This window comes from Pelophylax lessonae (genome assembly GCF_965119305.1).
Source record: "Pelophylax lessonae genome assembly, chromosome: 3".
NCBI lineage: Eukaryota > Metazoa > Chordata > Amphibia > Anura > Ranidae > Pelophylax > Pelophylax lessonae.
In genome coordinates, this window is record NC_138770.1 from 294,409,550 (window position 1) to 294,428,906 (window position 19,357).

The window sequence follows — 19,357 nt, forward strand, 5'->3', positions numbered from 1 at the left end:
CTGGCTGATCCAGGGAAAATCAGAGTAGATTAGAAAAAAATTGCTCCTTCATCAAAATTCATTATTCTTTTAGTTGTTTTACAAACACTTTTGTAGCTAGGTAATCTCTCATCATAAATGGGCAAGATATAAAAATATGATTTCATAATAACTTTTCATACTTCCATACTTATTAAGCAATCATTATAAATTAGTGTAATCTCTGCAGAGCTATTTACCTCCTGTTGTATGGTCATAGGATGGCCCAGTAAATCCAGATGGTGTTGATCCTGTCCATTGGGTCCAGTCAATGTGATCAGACTTCGATTGCTTCCAGTTACATAAATCCACATCAAAAGAACAATCAAAGAATCTATTTTCTGCAGCAGGTAAAAACCACATAAATAGTATTTATATTAGTAAAACATTGGTATGAAACATGGACACCTCATAATTAAGTGCTATTGCGCATTATGTGTTTGAGCTGTGTTTGGTTTTAACCGTGAAGATTTATTTAAATGCAGTAATGGAATGTGAATAGGTTCTCTATATTTGTAATATCAGACTGCCTAGCAATGAGCATAAAATTATCTTTGTGGTCAAAATGTGATATCATGTTGAGATGGATTATCTATAAGCATTGTTGTGCTTTTAAGTAGAACAATAAATGTTGTGTTTTACATTGTGGACATTATAATCTACTTTGGAATTATTGGTAATAGAGCATATGGATCATGCGCCTCAGTGAAAGCTGTCAGCATGAACAGATTTAAATATTGGAATTGAGACTGTCAATAAGACCTTCCCAGAATTATATGGCAGTGTTCCATATAAATCCATTGCACAATCAATCCATGAATCCATTATAGCAAAGCTTTCTGACATGTGCACCAAATTTACATACTGTAGCTCTTTTTTACTGACACTTTTAGAATCTTTTACTCTGGCTGCAATAAGCAAACTGACAGGGATCAAGACCAACTCTGACTGGGAGTTTGTGCTGGGAAGTCGCAAGAATATGAAAGCTTTTTATACAGGGATCCCTGGTTGCTACAAAGCCAATGACTGCCCCATTTTGCTAACAGTAGGGAGATTGCTCAGGTGAAGGCTAAAAGTAAACAAATGAGGGGCTATGCTGGTTACATCATTGTCTAAATGTGGCAATGGCCCATTTATTTACTTTCAATAGATGACCATGAAAAATCCCAGATGGTGGCTGATTCAGGATGGTGATAAGACGTCTTTTGCAATGACGCTGTCAGCTACACAGCCAACAATGCACTAGCTAGCAAGGGGCTATACATGCACTGAGGACAGAATGCCTGTGGCATGGACACTCCAGCCACAATGCTACCATCCTCCATGTTAAAGATATTTGTACTTGTTCCCGACAGTTACATGATTTTCTTGTCCACAATATGATTTTTTGTGGGGATGAGCATCAGAATTCTATAGTGATTACCTCACTCTATATTAAAACAATTAACTATGTATTCACACAGTGGTGTTTAGTGTAATGGACTGAACCTGGTAGCTTCAAATATACTTCAACAGGACTCAAAATCACAGCAAATTGTTTTTTTACCTTATGCAATACTTGTTTGTGTATTATTAACTAAGAGGGAATAGAAGCAGTTATCTTTAATTTTGGTATATTGTTTTGAAGTCGCATGGCTTTGCAACAAAACACATTTTAACATAGTGTACATCATAGGAGATAAAATGTCAGCATTTTATCTGTTTATAAAATTATAGGTCATGGTGATCATGATTAGGTTCCCGTACTCCATAAAACCCCATGCCCATCCTGAAAATATTTAAATATTTATAGGACTAAAAAAAAAGTTATGGTCCTGTTCCCACAAAAGTCATACATACATATATATACTCTCTTTACTCTCCAGCAGATAGCAGGCATAATACTAAATGATGAGTGACAGGGTGATTATTTTCTGTACATTTTCTAAACTATACAACAATTGGTTTATTCATATATCTTTTAAAGTAGATTTGTAAATAATCTGCCTGGTATGGTTGGAACGATGGCTGTAGCAGTTGTTGTATTTCCTGTTAATTTTGAAACTCAATAAATGAGTCTCAAGTTACATTTTGAATATTTTTATTTTGAAATCATTTACGAAAAAGATAATTTTTACTTACTGCAAATGGTGTTCTCTCTCCAGTCACCAACTATGATACCGACATTTTCACAAGCGGCAGCATAGGCCTCTAAAGCATTGCAGAACTGATTTTGGTTTCCTCCAGTCGCACACAAGTCATACACACAGTTCTCAAAATATATCTGAGGAAGAATGTGGGGGTGACAGTCCTTGAAAGGTCCATTGGCTGATAATATCTGTTTACATTTGTCTTCATAATTAACCTCTTCGGCAGGATCACATGTTGAAGGGTCAACAATGTCTTCTTCACATCTATTGAGATAAATCATTGAATGGTTTAATGTTTGACTAATCATTATATTCATATAAAGATGATATTAGGGGAACTTGGTTCTCATATTTGTTTTAATTTTTTTCTATAATATAAAAGAGAAACTAGGTTAGGTGCTATAACCTACCATTTAACCTTGTTAAAGAGTATGTTAGCTCAACATGTCCTATTCCTAATATGTATCTGCTGTACCATATTGTGTTCTCTTTGCATTGCTTCCTTTGTATGGGATACCTGGTGTTCCTGCCATCCCCCCTGCTTTCCTATTTCAAAGAGAGAATGCTAGGCATGAGAGCACAACCCTCTCAGCATTGCCAGTTTTCTGGCTGTGCTGGGAAAACAGCCCGTCCATCCGACATATCCTCCCCTGCACAGTCATTCACAGGGAAGATCAGTGAACTGCTGTTCTCCACCCCCACCTCTCAAGGCCTTTATGTACTGTAGCTAAAACGAGAGGTTATGTGATAACTTATAAAAAAGAAAAATAAAGTTCAAGGGGTCTTTAAAGACACACTTTTTTATAATTAATATTTTGAAGAACCCATGTATTTATGGCAAATATAAATATATATAGGAGTGGAGGAGGACTCCAGTGGCAACCTATGAAGCTCTGGTGAACTCCATGCCCAAAAGGGTTAAGGCAGTGCTGGAAAATAATGGTGGCCACACAAAATATTGACACTTTGGGCCAAATTTGGACATTATCAATTGGAGTGTACTCACTTTTGTTGCCAGCGGTTTAAACATTAATGGCTGTGTGTTGAGTTATTTTGAGGGGACAGCAAATGTACACTGTTATACAAGCTGTAAACTCACTACTTTACATTGTAACAAAGTGTAATTTCTTCAGTGTTGTCACATGAAAAAATATAATAAAATATTTACAAAAATGTGAGGGGTGTACTCACTTTTGTGAGACACTGTATCTATCTATCTATCTATCTATCTATCTATCTATCTATCTATCTATCTATCTATCTATCTATCTATCTATCTATCTATCTATCTATCTATCTATCTATCTATCTATCTATCTATCTATCTATCTATCTATCTATCTATCTATCTATCTATATCTATATATATATATATATCGATATATATAAATAGATATATATATATATATATATATATATATATATATATATATATATATATATATATATCTATTTATATATATCGATATATATATATATAGATATAGATAGATAGATAGATAGATAGATAGATAGATAGATAGATAGATAGATAGATAGATAGATAGATAGATAGATAGATAGATAGATAGATAGATAGATAGATAGATAGATAGATAGATAGATAGATACAGTGTCTCACAAAAGTGAGTACACCCCTCACATTTTTGTAAATATTTTATTATATTTTTTCATGTGACAACACTGAAGAAATTACACTTTGCTACAATGTAAAGTAGTGAGTTTACAGCTTGTATAACAGTGTACATTTGCTGTCCCCTCAAAATAACTCAACACACAGCCATTAATGTTTAAACCGCTGGCAACAAAAGTGAGTACACTCCAATTGATAATGTCCAAATTTGGCCCAAAGTGTCAATATTTTGTGTGGCCACCATTATTTTCCAGCACTGCCTTAACCCTTTTGGGCATGGAGTTCACCAGAGCTTCATAGGTTGCCACTGGAGTCCTCCTCCACTCCTCCATGATGACATCACGGAACTGGTGGAGGTCAGAGACCTTGCACTCCTCCACCTTCCATTTGAGGATGCCCCACAGATGTTCAATTGGGTTTAGGTCGAGAGACATGCTTGGCCAGTCCATCACCCTTACCCTCAGCTTTTTTATCAAGGCAGTGGTCATCTTGGAGCTGTGTTTGGGTGTCGTTATCATGTTGGAATACTGCCCTGCAGCCCAGTCTCTGAAGAGAGGGGATCATACTCTGCTTCAGTATGTCACAGTGCATGTTGGCATTCATGGTTCCCTCAATGAACTGTAGCTCCCCAATGCCGGCAGCAGTCATGCAGCCCCTGACCATGACACTCCCACCAACATTCTTGACTGTAGGCAAGACACACTTGTCTTTGTGCTCCTCACTGGTTGAAAATCTCTGGATATGACGCTAAGCATGTGCACTCAATTTCTTTGGTCAACCATGGCAAGGCCTGTTCTGAGTGGAACCTGTCCTGTTAAACCACTGTATGGTTTTGGCCACCGTGCTGCAGCTCAGTTTCTTGGTCTTGGCAATCTTTTGATAGCCTAGGCCATCTTTATGTAGAGCAACAATTACTTTTTTTCAGATTCTCAGAGTTCTTTGCCATGAGGTGCCACGTTGAACTTCCAGTGACCAGTATGAGAGGGTGAGAGTGATAACACCAAATTTAACACACCTTCTCCCCATTAACACCAGAGACCTTGTAACACTCACGCGTCTCATGACACCGGGGAGGGAAAATGGCTAATTGGGCCCAATTTGGACATTGTCACTTAGGGGTGTACTCATTTTTGTTGACAGCGGTTTAGACATTAATAGTTGTGTGTTGAGTTATTTTGAGGGGACAGCAAATTTACACTGTTATACAAGCTGTACACTCACTACTTTACATTGTAGCAAAGTAGCATTTATTCAGTGTTGTAACATGAAAAGATATAATGAAAAATTTACAAAAATGTGAGGGGTGTACTGACCTTTTTGAGATACTGTATATATATATATATATATATATATATATATATATATATATATATATATATATATATATATATATATATACATATATTTATAATATATTTTTTTAAATCCCAGGTTTATTTTTTAAATAGATGCATTTTGTTATAAATAATGAATTTATAGAATTCTGCTGTACCTCCATCTGAGTGAAAGGCAAACCATCTTAGTGAACTGCAAATAATCTTGTCACACACAAACATTTACATATGTCTAGAGTTGAGCGGACACCTGGATGTCCGTGTTCGGCGGGTTCAGCCGAACTTGAAAAAAAAGTCCGGGTCCGTGTCCCGGACTTTTGCCGAACTTTTCCCGGACACCGAACCCCATTGAAGTCAATGGGGACCCGAACTTTCAGGCACTAAAATGGCTCTAAAACACCAATGGAAAGGGCTAGAGTGCTGCAAATGGCAGCAAAACGTAGTTAAGAGCATGGCAAGTGCTCTGCAAACAAATGTGGATAGGGAAATAACTTAAAACAACAAAAAAAAACAGAAAAATAAAATAATGTTCTTCATCTCTGAAGGACGAGGCCCATATGGAGTAGGAGGGAGGTTGAGGTGGTGGTGGATGTGGCGGTGTCATAGGCGTGCGCACAGGGTGTGCCGGGTGTACCTGGGCACACCCTAATCACCTAGGGCACATAGCATTATCGCTCTGTTTGCCAGTGAGGAGATGGGAAAGATCTCCCTCGGACCTGCTCTGCTCTATTTCACTTTGCCAGCAGGGAGAGTAATGTATCGGGGTCATGTACATGTAGGCAAACACATGCATGTGTATTTGAACTTTGGGGTGCACACCCTAATGCAATAGGCTGCGCACACCTATGGGCGGTGTAGGTGGAAGCGGAGGTGGAGGAGGACCAGGGCCGGATTAAGAGCATCATGGGCTTGGTGCTGAGGATTTTGAAGGGCCTTAAGGGCCGTGCCTTGGCATGCACCCAGAGGAGGAAGGGTGCAACCATGCATGCCTAATTCAACATGGGATGCTGTCTCTGAAGCCCATAAACACATCCATGCATCGGCAACTGTCCCTCCTTGTCTGGCCTTCGTGCTGTGTGGGGAGGTTCTGAGGGAGCTGCCTGGGGAAGCGAGCATAGAAGCCAGACTTCTGTGTTTACAAGTGACAGAAGAGCGGTAACAGTGAATATGGCCAACCCGGGGCCTATATTAAGGTAGGGGCCTGGAGCTGCAGCTCCAATAGCCCCTATGTAAATCTGGCCCTGAGGAGGACGAGGTAGCCAACACTGCTTTTTTTCAGAAATTTTAAATGAGGGTACACCCCAAAAGAGTGAGAAAGAGCAAAAATAGAACAATGGCTGGGTAAGGTCGATACCCATCGCTATTCTGCACAAGGTACGGAAAAGTCCCGTGGGATCCATGCCTGGTTCATTTTAATGAACGTGAGCTTGTCCACAATGTCTCTGGACAGGCGGCTGCGCTTGTCTGTGATAACGCCCCCAGCCGTGCTAAATACCCGTTCAGATAATACACTGGCTGCAGGGCACGCCAGCACCTCCAAGGCGTAAAGGGCAAGCTCAGGCCATGTGCCCAATTTGGAGACCCAGAAGTTGAAGGGGGCAGACCCGTCATTCACTACATGTAGGCGTGGGCACACATACTGCTCCACCATGTTGGTGAAATGCTGCCTCCTGCTAAGACGTTCCATATGAGCTGCTGGTGCTGCTGTTTGTTGTGGCGTGCTGACAAAGCTTTTCCACATTTCGGCCATGCTAACCCTGCCTTCTGAGGTGCTGGCGGTGCCCTGGTTGCGTTGGCGACCTCTTCCTCCTCCTCCTCCTCTGCCTTGTGCTTCCACTGTGGCCCCGCTGTCAGGTGGGAATGCCAGCAGCATCGCGTCTACCAGCGTGCGCTTGTACTCGCGCATCTTGCGATCGCGCTCCAGTGAGTGAATTAAGGATGGGACGTTGTCCTTGTAATGGGGATCCAGCAGCGTGGTCACCCAGTAATCAGCACAAGTTAGAATGTGGGCAACTCGGCGGTCGTTGTGGAGACACTGCAGCATGTAATCGCTCATGTGTGCCAGGCTGCCCAGAGGCAACGAAAGGCTGTCCTCTGTGGGAGGTGTATCGTCTGTGTCCTCTGTATCCCCCCAGCCACGCACCAGTGATGGCCATGAGCTGGCCTGGGTGCCACCCTGCTGTGAACATGGTTCCATCTCCTCCTCCATCTCCTCCTCCTCATCCTCCAGAACTGTGCCCCTGCTGGACAATTGTGTCCCTGGCGTTTGTGTGTGCAGGAACCCACCCTCGGAGCCCCTTGCGAATGACTGCCCTGAAAGCCTTGGAAATGTTACCTCATCATCCTCCTCCTCATCCTGTGCCACATCCTCTTCCATCATCGCCCCATGCGTTTTTTCAAAGAGGCATAGAAGTGGGATAGTTAAGCTGACAACGGCGTCATCGGCACTGGCCATGTTGGTGGGGTACTCAAAACAGCGCAACAAGGCACACAGGTCTCGCATGGAGGCCCAGTTATTGGTGGTGAAGTGGTGCTGTTCCGCAGAGCGACTCACGCGTGCGTGCTGCAGCTGAAACTCCACTATGGCCTGCTGCTGCTCGCACAGTCTTTCAAGCATGTGCAAGGTGGAGTTCCACCTTGTGGGCACATCACATATGAGGCGGTGAGCGGGAAGGCCGAAGTTACGCTGCAGCGCTGACAGGCGAGCAGCAGCAGGGTGAGAACGCCGAAAGTTCGCACAGACGGCCCGCACTTTCTGCAGCATATCGGGGTCGTTTTTAAGGAACCTCTGCACCACCAAATTCAGCACATGCGCCAGGCAAGGGATGTGCGTCAAACCGGCTCGGACCAGAGCTGCTATGAGATTTCGCCCGTTATCGCACACCACCAGGCCGGGCTTGAGGCTCGCTGGCAGCAACAACTCATTTGTCTGCTGTTCCATGCTCCTCCACAACTCCTGCACGGTGTGTGGTTTTTCCCCCAAACAGGCAAGTTTTAAAACTGCCTGCTGTCGTTTACCCCTGGCCGTGCTGAAGTTAGTGGTGAAGGTGTTACGCTGACCGGATGAGGAGGCGGTAGAAGATGAGGAAGCGGAGTAGGAGGAGTTAGGAACAGGAGGCAAACTGAAGTGCCCTGCAATCCTCGGTGGTGGAAGGACATGCGCCAAATTGCTATCCGCCTCAGGCCCATCCGCAGTGTGCTGTTAGGGAGATATAACGCCTCTGACCGTGCTTACTGGTCCACGTATCGGTAGTTAGGAGGACCTTGGCACAGATGGCGTTGCGCAGTGCACACCTGATTTTTTCCTCCACTTGGTTGTGCAGGGAAGGGATGGCTTGCCTGGAAAAGTAGTGGCGGCTGGGCACGACGTACTGTGGGACAGCCACCGACATAAGGTTTTTAAAACTGTGCGTCTCCACCAGACGGAATGACAGCATTTCAAAGGCCAAGAATTTTGAAATGCTGACATTCAGGGCCAGGGATCGCGGGTGAGTAGGGGGGTACTTCCTCTTCCTCTCAAGTGTTTGGGAGATGGAAAGCTGAACGCTTCCACGGGACATTGTGGAGATGGTTGGTGACCCAGGTGGTGGTGTTGCTGACAGATCGTCTGTTTGTGGGGTGGCAGGTGCCGGTATCACTACAGATGTGGATGGAGCGGCTGAGACTGCAGCAGAAGAGGAAGCAGGATGAGCCAGAGACGTTTCTTGGTTTTGAAGGTGTCTACTCCACTGCAGCTCGTGCTTTGCACTTAGATGCCTGATCATGCAGGTTGTGCTCAGGTTGGGAAGGTTTATGCCTCGCTTCAGGCTCTGATTGCACAGGGTGCAAACCACTCGTGTCCTGTCATCAGCACATTTTATAAAGAACTTCCACGCTAGAGAACTCCTTTGAGCTGGCTTTGCTGCGCTCGTTCCCTTGCTGCGTTGGGCAGTAGCAGGCATAGTGTCTAGGGCACGGCCGCTCCGCTTCTGCACCCTGCTCCCTCTTCTGCTGTGCTGGTGGCTCTGTGCGACCACCGCCTCTTCCTCCAAACTACTCAGGTCACCTGCATGACCTTCATTCCATGTGGGGTCAAGGACCTCATCGTCCTCCACATCATCTTCCACCCAGTCTTCACCCCTGCCCTCCTTGTCGGTCTCCACAATTCTGTTGGCACCTGCGTTTCGTCATCATCGGAGACGTGCTGCGATGGTCCTTGCATGTACTCATCTTGAGAAATAAGTGGTTGGGCATCGCTGCACTCAATCTCTTCCACTTCTGGGGCAGGGCTAGGTGGATGGCCCTGGGAAACCCTGCTGACAGAGTCCTCAAAAAGAAGAAGAGACTGCTGTATGGCTTGGGGCTCAGACTGCTTGCCTGATTTGCAAGGGGGTGAGGTGAAAGACGGTTGGACATCGGCTGCAGGTGCCAACTCTGACCTTTCTGCAGTAGACTGGGTGGGAGACAATGTGAAGGAACTGGAGGCACTGTCAGCAGCAAACCAATCTACTATCGCCTCTACTTGTTCTGGCCTCATCACTTCTAGAGGCGTATGATGCCCTACCAAATACTGATGCAGGTTCTGTCGCCTACTCACACTTGAGGAAGGTGTTTCACTTGTGCGTGTAGCTGGCACAGATCGACCACAGGAGCTCTACCAGCAGCACCACGACCCAGGCCATGGCCCCTATTTGACGGTCTCCTCATATTTCTGTAATTTATGATCTTGCCCTAGAAAGGTGTTTATTGAATAGCGGAACAAAACAACAACAGTATCGCACGGGTGTATCTCACAGTCAAATATGCAAACTATGCCGCAATTTAATGTTTTTTACCCCAAAAGGGTGTATATTGAATAGCGGAATAGGAAAAAGGATAAAAAACGGTGTATCTCAAACGTACAAACACAGACTAGGCCCCGATTAAAATTTTTTGTACCCTAAAGGCAGGATGAGGAAGAGGAGTAGGAGGAGTTGGGAACAGGAGGCAAACTGAAGCGCCCTGCAATCCTCGGCGGTAGAAGGAGATACCCCAAACAAATTTAAAAAGGTGTATCTCACATGTACCGATACAGACTATCCCGCAATTTAATTTTTTACACTCAAACAGGGTGTATATTGAATAGCGGAATATGACAAATTTTACAAAACGGTGTATCTCACACGTACAAACACAAACTAGGCCCCGATTACAATATTTTGTACCCTAAAGGCAGGATGAGGAAGAGGAGGAGTTCGGAACAGGCAGGAGGCAGACTGAAGCACCCTCAAATCCTCGGCAGTATGAGATGTGCCCCAAAAATTGGAAAGGTGTATTTCACACGTACCGACACAGACTATCCCGCAATTTAATTGTTTTTACCCAAAGGTGTAGATTGAATAGCGGAATAGAAAATATGATATCAAAAGGTATATGTATCTCACACGTACCGACACAGACTATCCCGCAATTTAATTGTTTATACCCAAAGGTAGAGATGTACCGAACGGTTCGCCGGCGAACTTCGAACGTTCGCCACTGCGGGCGAACATATGCGATGTTCGGTCCGCCTCCTATTCATCATCATTGAGGCAAACTTTGACCCTGAACATCACAGTCAGCAGACACATTCCAGGCCAATCAGCATACCTCCCTCCCACCTCCTATAAATAAGCAAGGGCAGCATCCATCTTAGATCATTTCTGTGTTACTGAGAGCAAGGAAAATGCTGGTGCTGCTGCTGCTGTTATAGCTGGGGACAGTTCCCGGTCTTGTCAGCCAGTGTTCTTGGTACACTCCTGCTGTAAGGACAGCACCCCAAAAAGGCCTTCCTAGGGCTGGTATTTGTGTAATTTTTTTTGTTCTGTGATATATATATATATATATATATCTATTGTCCCCAAAAGCCCTTTTGAGGGCTGGTATTTGTGTATTTTTTTTTGTTCTGTGATATATATATATATATATATATATATATATATATATATATATATATATATATATTGTCCCCAAAAGCCCCTTTGAGGTCTGGTATTTGAGTATTTTTTTAATATATATATATATATATATATATGTAGCATGTCCAGAACCAGAAAAAAAAGATCATATAGGTGTAAAAGGGGTTCCCACCATCCCTGCTCTACTGAAAATTTATCTTTTTTTCTGGCTCTGGACATGCTACAGAGCTGAAACTTCACAAGTACACTTTTTAGACCCCCTAGACACTAAATCACACAAAAAAGTTCTTAAAAATTGTCATTTTTGATAGAGAGACAATTATTGGAAAACTTAAAAAAATAAAAATAAATAAAAATAAAAAATTTCTTTGGATTTATTGTCTGGTGGGGGGGGGGGGTCTAAAAAGTGTACCTGTGAAGTTTCAGCTCTGTAGCATGTCCAGAACCAGAAAAAAAAATAGAATCAGGGTTAGGGCTAGGGTTAGGGTTAGGGTTAGGGCTAGGGTTAGGGTCAGGGCTAAGGTTAGGGTTATTTTTAGTGCTTAGGGTTAGAGTTAGAGGGGTAGGGGTAGGGCTACTAACTCTAACCCTAAGTATCTCACCGTAACCCTAACCCTAGCCCCTAACATAAAACCTAACCCTAACCCACTAACCATAACCCTAACCCTCTAACCTTAACCCTAACCCTCTAAGCCTAGCCATAAAAATAACCCTAACCCTAATCCTAACCCTAACCCTAGCCCTAACCCTAGCCCTAACCCTAACCCTAGCCCTAACCCTAACCCTAGCCCTAACCCTAACCCTAGCCCTAACCCTAGCCCTAACCCTAATTCGTAATTTTTTTTCTGGTTCCGGACATGCTACAGAGCTGAAACTTCACAGGTACACTTTTTAGACCCCCCAGATGCTAAATCCAAAGAAATTTTTTATTTTTATTTTTTTTTAAATTTTCCAATAATTGGCTCTCTATCAAAAAATTACAATTTTTAAGAACTTTTTTTTTGTGTGATCCCTCTCCGGCATGCCACAGTCCAGGTGTTTGTCCCCTTGAAACAACTTTTCCATTACTATTGTGGCCAGAAAGAGTCCCTGTGGGTTTTAAAATTCGCCTGCCTATTAAAGTCTATGGCGGTTCGCAATGTTCGCCGGTTCGCGAACATTCGCCGATGTTCGCGTTCGCCGTTCGCGAACAGCGAATTTTATGTTCGCGACATCACTACCCAAAGGTTTTGATTAAATAGCGGAATAGAAAATATGATATCAAAAGGTGTATGTATCTCACACGTACCGACACAGACTATCCCGCAATTTAATTGTTTTTACCCAAAGGTGTAGATTAAATAGCGGAATAGAAAATATTATTAAAAAAAAGGTGTAATCTCACACGTACAGAACCAGACTAGGCCCCAATTACTATTTTTTGTACCCCCAAAGGCAGGATGAGGAGTAGGAGGAGTTCGGAACAGGCAGCACCCTCAAATCCTCAGAAGTATGAGATGCACCCCAAAAATTGGAAAGGTGTATCTCACAGGTACCAACACAGACTATCCCGCAATTTAATTGTTTATACCCAAAGGTTTTTATTGAATAGCGGAATAGAAAATATTATCAAAAAAAGGTGTATGAATCTCACACGTACAGAACCAGTCTAGGCACCAATTACTATTTTTTGTACCCCCAAAGGCAGGATGAGGAGTAGGAGGAGTTCGGAACAGGCAGCACCCTCAAATCCTCGGAAGTATGAGATGCACCCCAAAAATTGGAAAGGTGTATCTCACACGTACCAACGCAGACTATCCCGCAATTTAATTGTTTATACCCAAAGGTTTTTATTGAATAGCGGAATAGAAAATATTATCAAAAAAAGGTGTATGTATCTCACATGTACAGAACCAGACTAGGCCCAATTACTATTTTTTGTACCCCCAATGGCAGGATGAGGAGTAGGAGGAGTTCGGAACAGGCAGCACCCTCAAATCCTCGGAAGTATGAGATGCACCCCAAAAATTGGAAAGGTGTATCATACACATACCGACACAGACTATCCCGCAATTTAATTGTTTATACCCAAAGGTTTTTATTGAATAGCGGAATAGAAAATATTATTAAAAAAAAGGTGTATGTATCTCACACGTACAGAACCAGACTAGGCCCCAATTACTATTTTTTGTACCCCCAAAGGCAGGATGAGGAGTAGGAGGAGTTCGGAACAGGCAGCACCCTCAAATCCTCGGAAGTATGAGATGCACCCCAAAAATTGGAAAGGTGTATCTCACATGTACCAACGCAGACTATCCCGCAATTTAATTGTTTATACCCAAAGGTTTTTATTGAATAGCGGAATAGAAAATATGATATAAAATTGGTGTGATTTATCAATAGCACATGTGAACAGCAGTGTCTTATATCAGTCAGCTCTGCTGCAGGCTATGGAGGGAAAAAAAAATTCCCCTTTTAAGTTTGTAATTTTTAACTAGATTAGTACAGACTATGCCACAATTTAATTTTTTTAACCCAAGGGTGTATATTGAATAGTGGAATAGAAAAAAGTGTATAACTTTTGAAATCACTCCATAATAGCACATGTGAACACAGCAGTGTATTATCACAGTCAGCACAGCAGCACTGAAGGAAAAACGCTGCACACAGTGACTGATAGAAAAAGACTTTTCTCCCTCCTCCTCAGTGGGCAAAAAAGATGGTTTTCACTGTACCCCACACACAGCAAAATCGATGAGGACCAGCTCTGCTGCAGGCTATGGAGGGAAAAAACAAATTCCCCTTTTAAGTTTGTAATTTTTAACTAGATTAGTACAGACTATGCCACAATTTAATTTTTTTAACCCAAGGGTGTATATTGAATAGTGGAATAGAAAAAAGTGTATAACTTTTGAAATCACTCCATAATAGCACATGTGAACACAGCAGTGTATTATCACAGTCAGCACAGCAGCACTGAAGGAAAAACGCTGCACACAGTGACTGATAGAAAAATACTTTTCTCCCTCCTCCTCATTGGGCAAAAAAGATTGTGTTCACTGCACCCCACACACAGCAAAATCGATGTGGACCACTGACACCTGCCTATCTCCAGCCTCTCCCTAAAAGGATTGATAAGATCGGTCACTGCAAACCCCCCCCCCCACACAGCAAAATCGATTGTAGAACACTGACCCTAAAAATCAGCAGCCTCGCCCTAAAATGCCCTGCAACTCGCCCTGCCTAAAACACTCCGACCTGTCCCTCAATTCTATCCGGACACAAATGATTTTTGCCTGTCTGTCCCTATTCAGCAGCCAGCACGATGTGTGCTCTGTCCCTGAACTACACAGCATAATGACGCAGCGGCGCTGGCTCGAACTTATAAAGACTTGGTCACATGCTTCAGATGGCCAATCACAGCTATTAATACATTTGTAGGCATGGCTGGGATGGCTTAAGGCACACCAGTTAAATGCTTGTTGATTGGCTGTTGAAAGCCCACCATGAAAAGCGCGCCAATGCATACAAAACCCAGAAATAAAATGACCGAACACGGATTTTTACCCGAACATACAGTAAAGTTTTCGGGTCCGTGTTCGGGTAACAAAAATCCAATTATTCGGTACGAACACGAATAATACAGTCCGTGTTTGCTCAACCCTACATATGTCCTCTTGTTATTGTTTACAAGAGCAAAAAACACAGCCATAGTTCACACTGGGTTTATGGTTGCACACAAAGTGACACAGCCATATTAACAAAGATATATTCAATTTACTAGCCAGTAAATGTGTGTGTCTCTCTTTCAATGTTCATCCAAGTCCTTACATTTTGGTAATTGAGTCTAGATCTAGGGTGATCATCAAGGCAAAACTTTTATTTATACTTACACCCAATTGTCATCAGGAACACGCCAGCTGTTTCCAAAGTCATTGGATGTGGGGGCAAGTAAACCTTCAGGTGTCAAAAAGTCATCTTGTTGGTTACCATTGTAAGTGCCACAGAGCCCACACAGTTTTCCTTTAAAGTTCTCATTTACTTTAACAAAGAGTTCATGGTCACCGCTATACTTAACTTCAAGACCAAAGTCAGTCTGCACAACAACAAAGGAACCACTTAAGTGTATTAGGATGCCAGATGCTGGGTTCAGAGGCAGTGAGACAAGGAGTCCATTAACCTAAAGATAGAGAAAAGGACAGAAAATTAACTGTGGGAAAAAATATGAATTTGACCGCTGAGGGAACCATCTTGCATTTGTTTTGTTATAAAGCCTACCTCCACCTCTTTATTTTTGCCCAGAATGATATTAAGGTCATTGAAGCTGAATGCAACTGAGTTTATAGCTGTCCAGGTTTGGCTTCCTCTGTGCTCATTTCTTGTAGTGATTGAGAAGTACACACTTGTGTTTCCACAGGTCTCCACAGCTGTATAATTACAGGCTCCTTGGAAATGATATAACTTGCCATCAAATGTTATGTAGTGTGGATCACCATAGATATGGCAGATGGAGGTATCAGCAGGGAAACAAGCCTTAACTCCATTTTGTACTTTGCACACTTCTTCAGGATCACAGGTCTGAGCTGTACAGTTCATATGATCATTTCCTTGACATGTACAGCGATTGTCACAGTCCCCGTTCCAGAATATATCATTTTTCTGTAAAATAAAATGTAGAATTGCATAATCCCTTCACAGAGCTTATAATAATCCAATCAACAGTACATCAAATATGATTTTCCTGTCCCATAACACCATTAAAGGAGCATTATATGAAATGCTAGTAATTAGTGTTGAGCGAACACGGACTGTATTATTCGGGTTCGTACCGGATAATTGGATTTTTGCTACCCGGACCCGAAAACTTTACTGTATGTTCGGGTTTAAAATCCGTGTTCGGTAATTTTATTTTCTGTTTTGTATGTAATGGCGCGCTTTTAATGGTGGGCTTTCAACAGCCGATCAACAAGCGTTTAACTGGTGTGCCTTAAGCCATCCCAGCCATGCCTACTAATGTATAAGTAGCTGTGATTGGCCATCTGAAGCATGTGACCCATGTCTTTATAAGTTCGAGAGACACAGCGTGGTGCGTCATTCTGCTGTAGTGTAGGGAGAGAGCACACATCATACGTGCTGGCTGCTGATTAGGGACAGACAGTGAAAAATTGTGCCCGAAAAGAATGCAGGGACAGGTCGGAGTGTAGGCAGGGAAAGTTATTTGAGCATTTTAGGGACAGGCTGGAGAGATTAGGCAGGGACAGAACAGTGTGGGGGGTGGTGCAGTGAACAATCTTTTTGCCCTCACTTGAGCCCACTGAGGAGGAGGAGGGAGAAAAAAATATATTTTTATCAGTCTGTTGTGTGCAGCGTTCAGCTATATTTTATTACAGATTGCTGTTCTAATCTGCTATTTAAAAATTACAAAGTTAAAGGGGATTTTTTTTTTCCCTTCATAGCCTGCTGCAGAGCTGACCGTGACATAAGACACTGCTGTGTTCACATGTGCTATTGAGTGATTTTCAATTTTATATACTTTTTTCTATTCCACTATTCAATATACACCCTTTTGGGTTTAAAAAAATTTAATTGTGGCATAGTCTGTACTAATCTGCTATTTAAAAATTACAAAGTTAAAGGGGAATTTTTTTATTTTTCCCTTCATAGCCTGCTGCTGAGCTGACCGTGACATAAAACATAAGACACTGCTGTGTTCACATGTGCTATTGAAAAATCACCAATTTTATATCATATTTTCTATTCCGCTATTCAATCTACACCCTTTTGGGATAAAAAAAATTAAATTGCGGCATAGTCTGTATCGGTACGTGTGAGATACACCTTCCAAATTTTTTGGGGCGCATCTTCCACCGCCGAGGATTGCAGGGTGCTTCAGTTTGCCTCCTGTTCCGAACTCCTCCTACTCCTCATCCTGCCTTTAGGGTACAAAAAATTGTAATCTGGGCCTAGTCTGGGTCTGTACGTGTGAGATACACCTTTTTATATCATATTTTCTATTCCGCTATTCAATCTACACCCTTTGGAGTAAAAAGAATTAAATTGCGGCATAGTCTGTATTGGTACGTGTGAGATACACCTTCCAAATTTTTAAGGCGCATCTTCCAACGCTGAGGATTGCAGGGTGCTTCAGTTTTCCTCCTGTTCCGAACTCCTCCTACTCCTCATCCTGCCTTTAGGGTACAAAAAATTGTAATCGGGGCCTAGTCTGGGTTTGTACTTGTGAGATACACCGTTTTATAAATTTTTTTCTATTCCGCTATTCAATATACACCCTTTGGGGTAAAAAGAATAAAATTGCGGCATAGTCTGTATCAGTACGTGTGAGATACACCTTCCAAATAGTGATGTCGCGAACATAAAATTTAATGTTCGCGAACGGCGAACGCGAACATCGGCAAATGTTCGCGAACCGGCGAACATTGCGAACCGCCATAGACTTCAATAGGCAGGCGAATTTTAAAACCCACAGGGACTCTTTCTGGCCACAATAGTGATGGAAAAGTTGTTTCAAGGGGACTAACACCTGGACTGTGGCATGCCGGAGGGGGATCCATGGCAAAACTCCCATGGAAAATTACGTAGTTGACGCAGAGTCGGGTTTTAATCCATAAATCACCTAACATTCCTAACATTCCTAAATTGTTTGGAATAACGTGCTTTAAAACATCCAGTGTGTGTATACGATCAGGTATGATGTTGTATCGATCAGGTAGTGTAAGGGTTACGCCCGCTTCACAGTGACAGACCAAACTCCCCGTTTAACGCACCGCAAACATCCGCAAACAGACCACAACCGACCAAAATGGGACAGGAACTGGGCTTTAAGGGTTAGGGTTAGGTTTAGTGTTAGGGGATAGGTTTAGGGTTATGGTGAGATACTTAGGGTTAGAGTTACCCTACCCCTATGCCTCTAACCCTAACCCTCTAACCCTAAGCACTATAAATAACCCTAACCCTAGCCCTAACCCTAACCCTAGCCCTAACCCTAATTCTAATTTTTTTTCTGGTTCTGGACATGCTACAGAGCTGAAACTTCACAGGTACACTTTTTAGACCCCCCAGACACCAAATCACACAAAAAAGTTCTTAAAAATTGTCATTTTTGATAGAGAGCCAATTATTGGAAAAATTAAAAAAAAAAATAAATAATAAAAAAAAAATTTCTTTGGATTTAGTGTCTGGGGGGTCTAAAAAAGTGTACCTGTGACTTTTCAGCTCTGTAGCATGCCCAGAACCAGAAAAAAATTACGAATTAGGGTTAGGGCTAGGGTTAGGGCTAGGGTTAGGGCTAGGGTTAGGGTTAGGGCTAGGGTTAGGGGGTTAAGTTTGAGGTTAGAGGGTTAGGGTTAGGATTAGGGTTAGGGCTAGGGTTAGGTTTAGGGTTAGGGTTATTTTTATGGCTAGGCTTAGAGGGTTAGGGTTAAGGTTAGAGGGTTAGGGTTATGGTTAGAGGGTTAGGTTTAGTTTTAGGGGATAGGGTTAGGGTTACGGTGAGATACTTAGGGTTAGAGCTAGTAACCCTACCCCTACCCCTCTAACCCTAACCCTCTAACCCTAAGCACTAAAAATAACCCTAACCTTAGCCCTGACCCTAACCCTAGCCCTAACCCTAACCCTAACCCTAACCCTAGCCCTAACCCTAATTCTATTTTTTTTTCTGGTTCTGGACATACTACAGAGCTGAAACTTCACATGTACACTTTTTAGACCCCCCAGACAATAAATCTAAAGAATTTTTTTTTTAATTTTTCCAATAATTGTCTCTCTATCAAAAATGACAATTTTTAAGAACTTTTTTTGTGTGATTTAGTGTATGGGGGGTCTAAAAAGTGTACCTGTGAAGTTTCAGCTCTGTAGCATGTCCAGAACCAGAAAAAAAAGATCATTTTTCAGTAGAGCAGGGATGGTGGGAACCCTCCTTTTACACCTATACGATCTTTTTTTTCTGGTTCTGGGCATGCTACAGAGCTGAAACTTCACAGGTACACTTTTTAGACCCCCCCCCCCCGACACTAATCCCAAAAAAAGTCATGCCTGCCTCCAAAAATGCCTGATAAATATATAGAAAATAAATACTCAAATACCAGCCCTAAAAAGGGCTTTTAGGGACAATATATATATATATATATATATATATATATATATATATATATATATATATATATATATATATATATAAAACAAAATTACACAAATACCAGCCCTAAAAAGCGCTTTTTGGGGACAATAGATATATATATATATATATATATATATATATATATAAAAAAACTCAAATACCAGCCCTAAGAAGGGCTTTTTGGGGTGCGGTCCTTACAGCAGGAGTGTACC

General features: G+C 42.3%; 1 protein-coding gene across 1 annotated transcript in view; it reads right to left on the bottom strand.

Annotated features, from left to right (window-relative positions):
* The window catches only part of LOC309550491 (IgGFc-binding protein-like), a gene marked incomplete at both ends in the record, with an annotated part of 214,675 nt that overhangs the window by 144,253 nt on the left and 51,065 nt on the right, over window positions 1-19,357 (bottom strand). Inside the window, 4 exons of the mRNA XM_082250860.1 lie at window positions 219-359; window positions 2,140-2,411; window positions 14,902-15,188; window positions 15,287-15,667. Of these exons, the coding sequence (XP_082106986.1) occupies window positions 219-359; window positions 2,140-2,411; window positions 14,902-15,188; window positions 15,287-15,667 (1,081 nt within the window). The remainder of the gene's footprint in view (window positions 1-218; window positions 360-2,139; window positions 2,412-14,901; window positions 15,189-15,286; window positions 15,668-19,357) is intronic.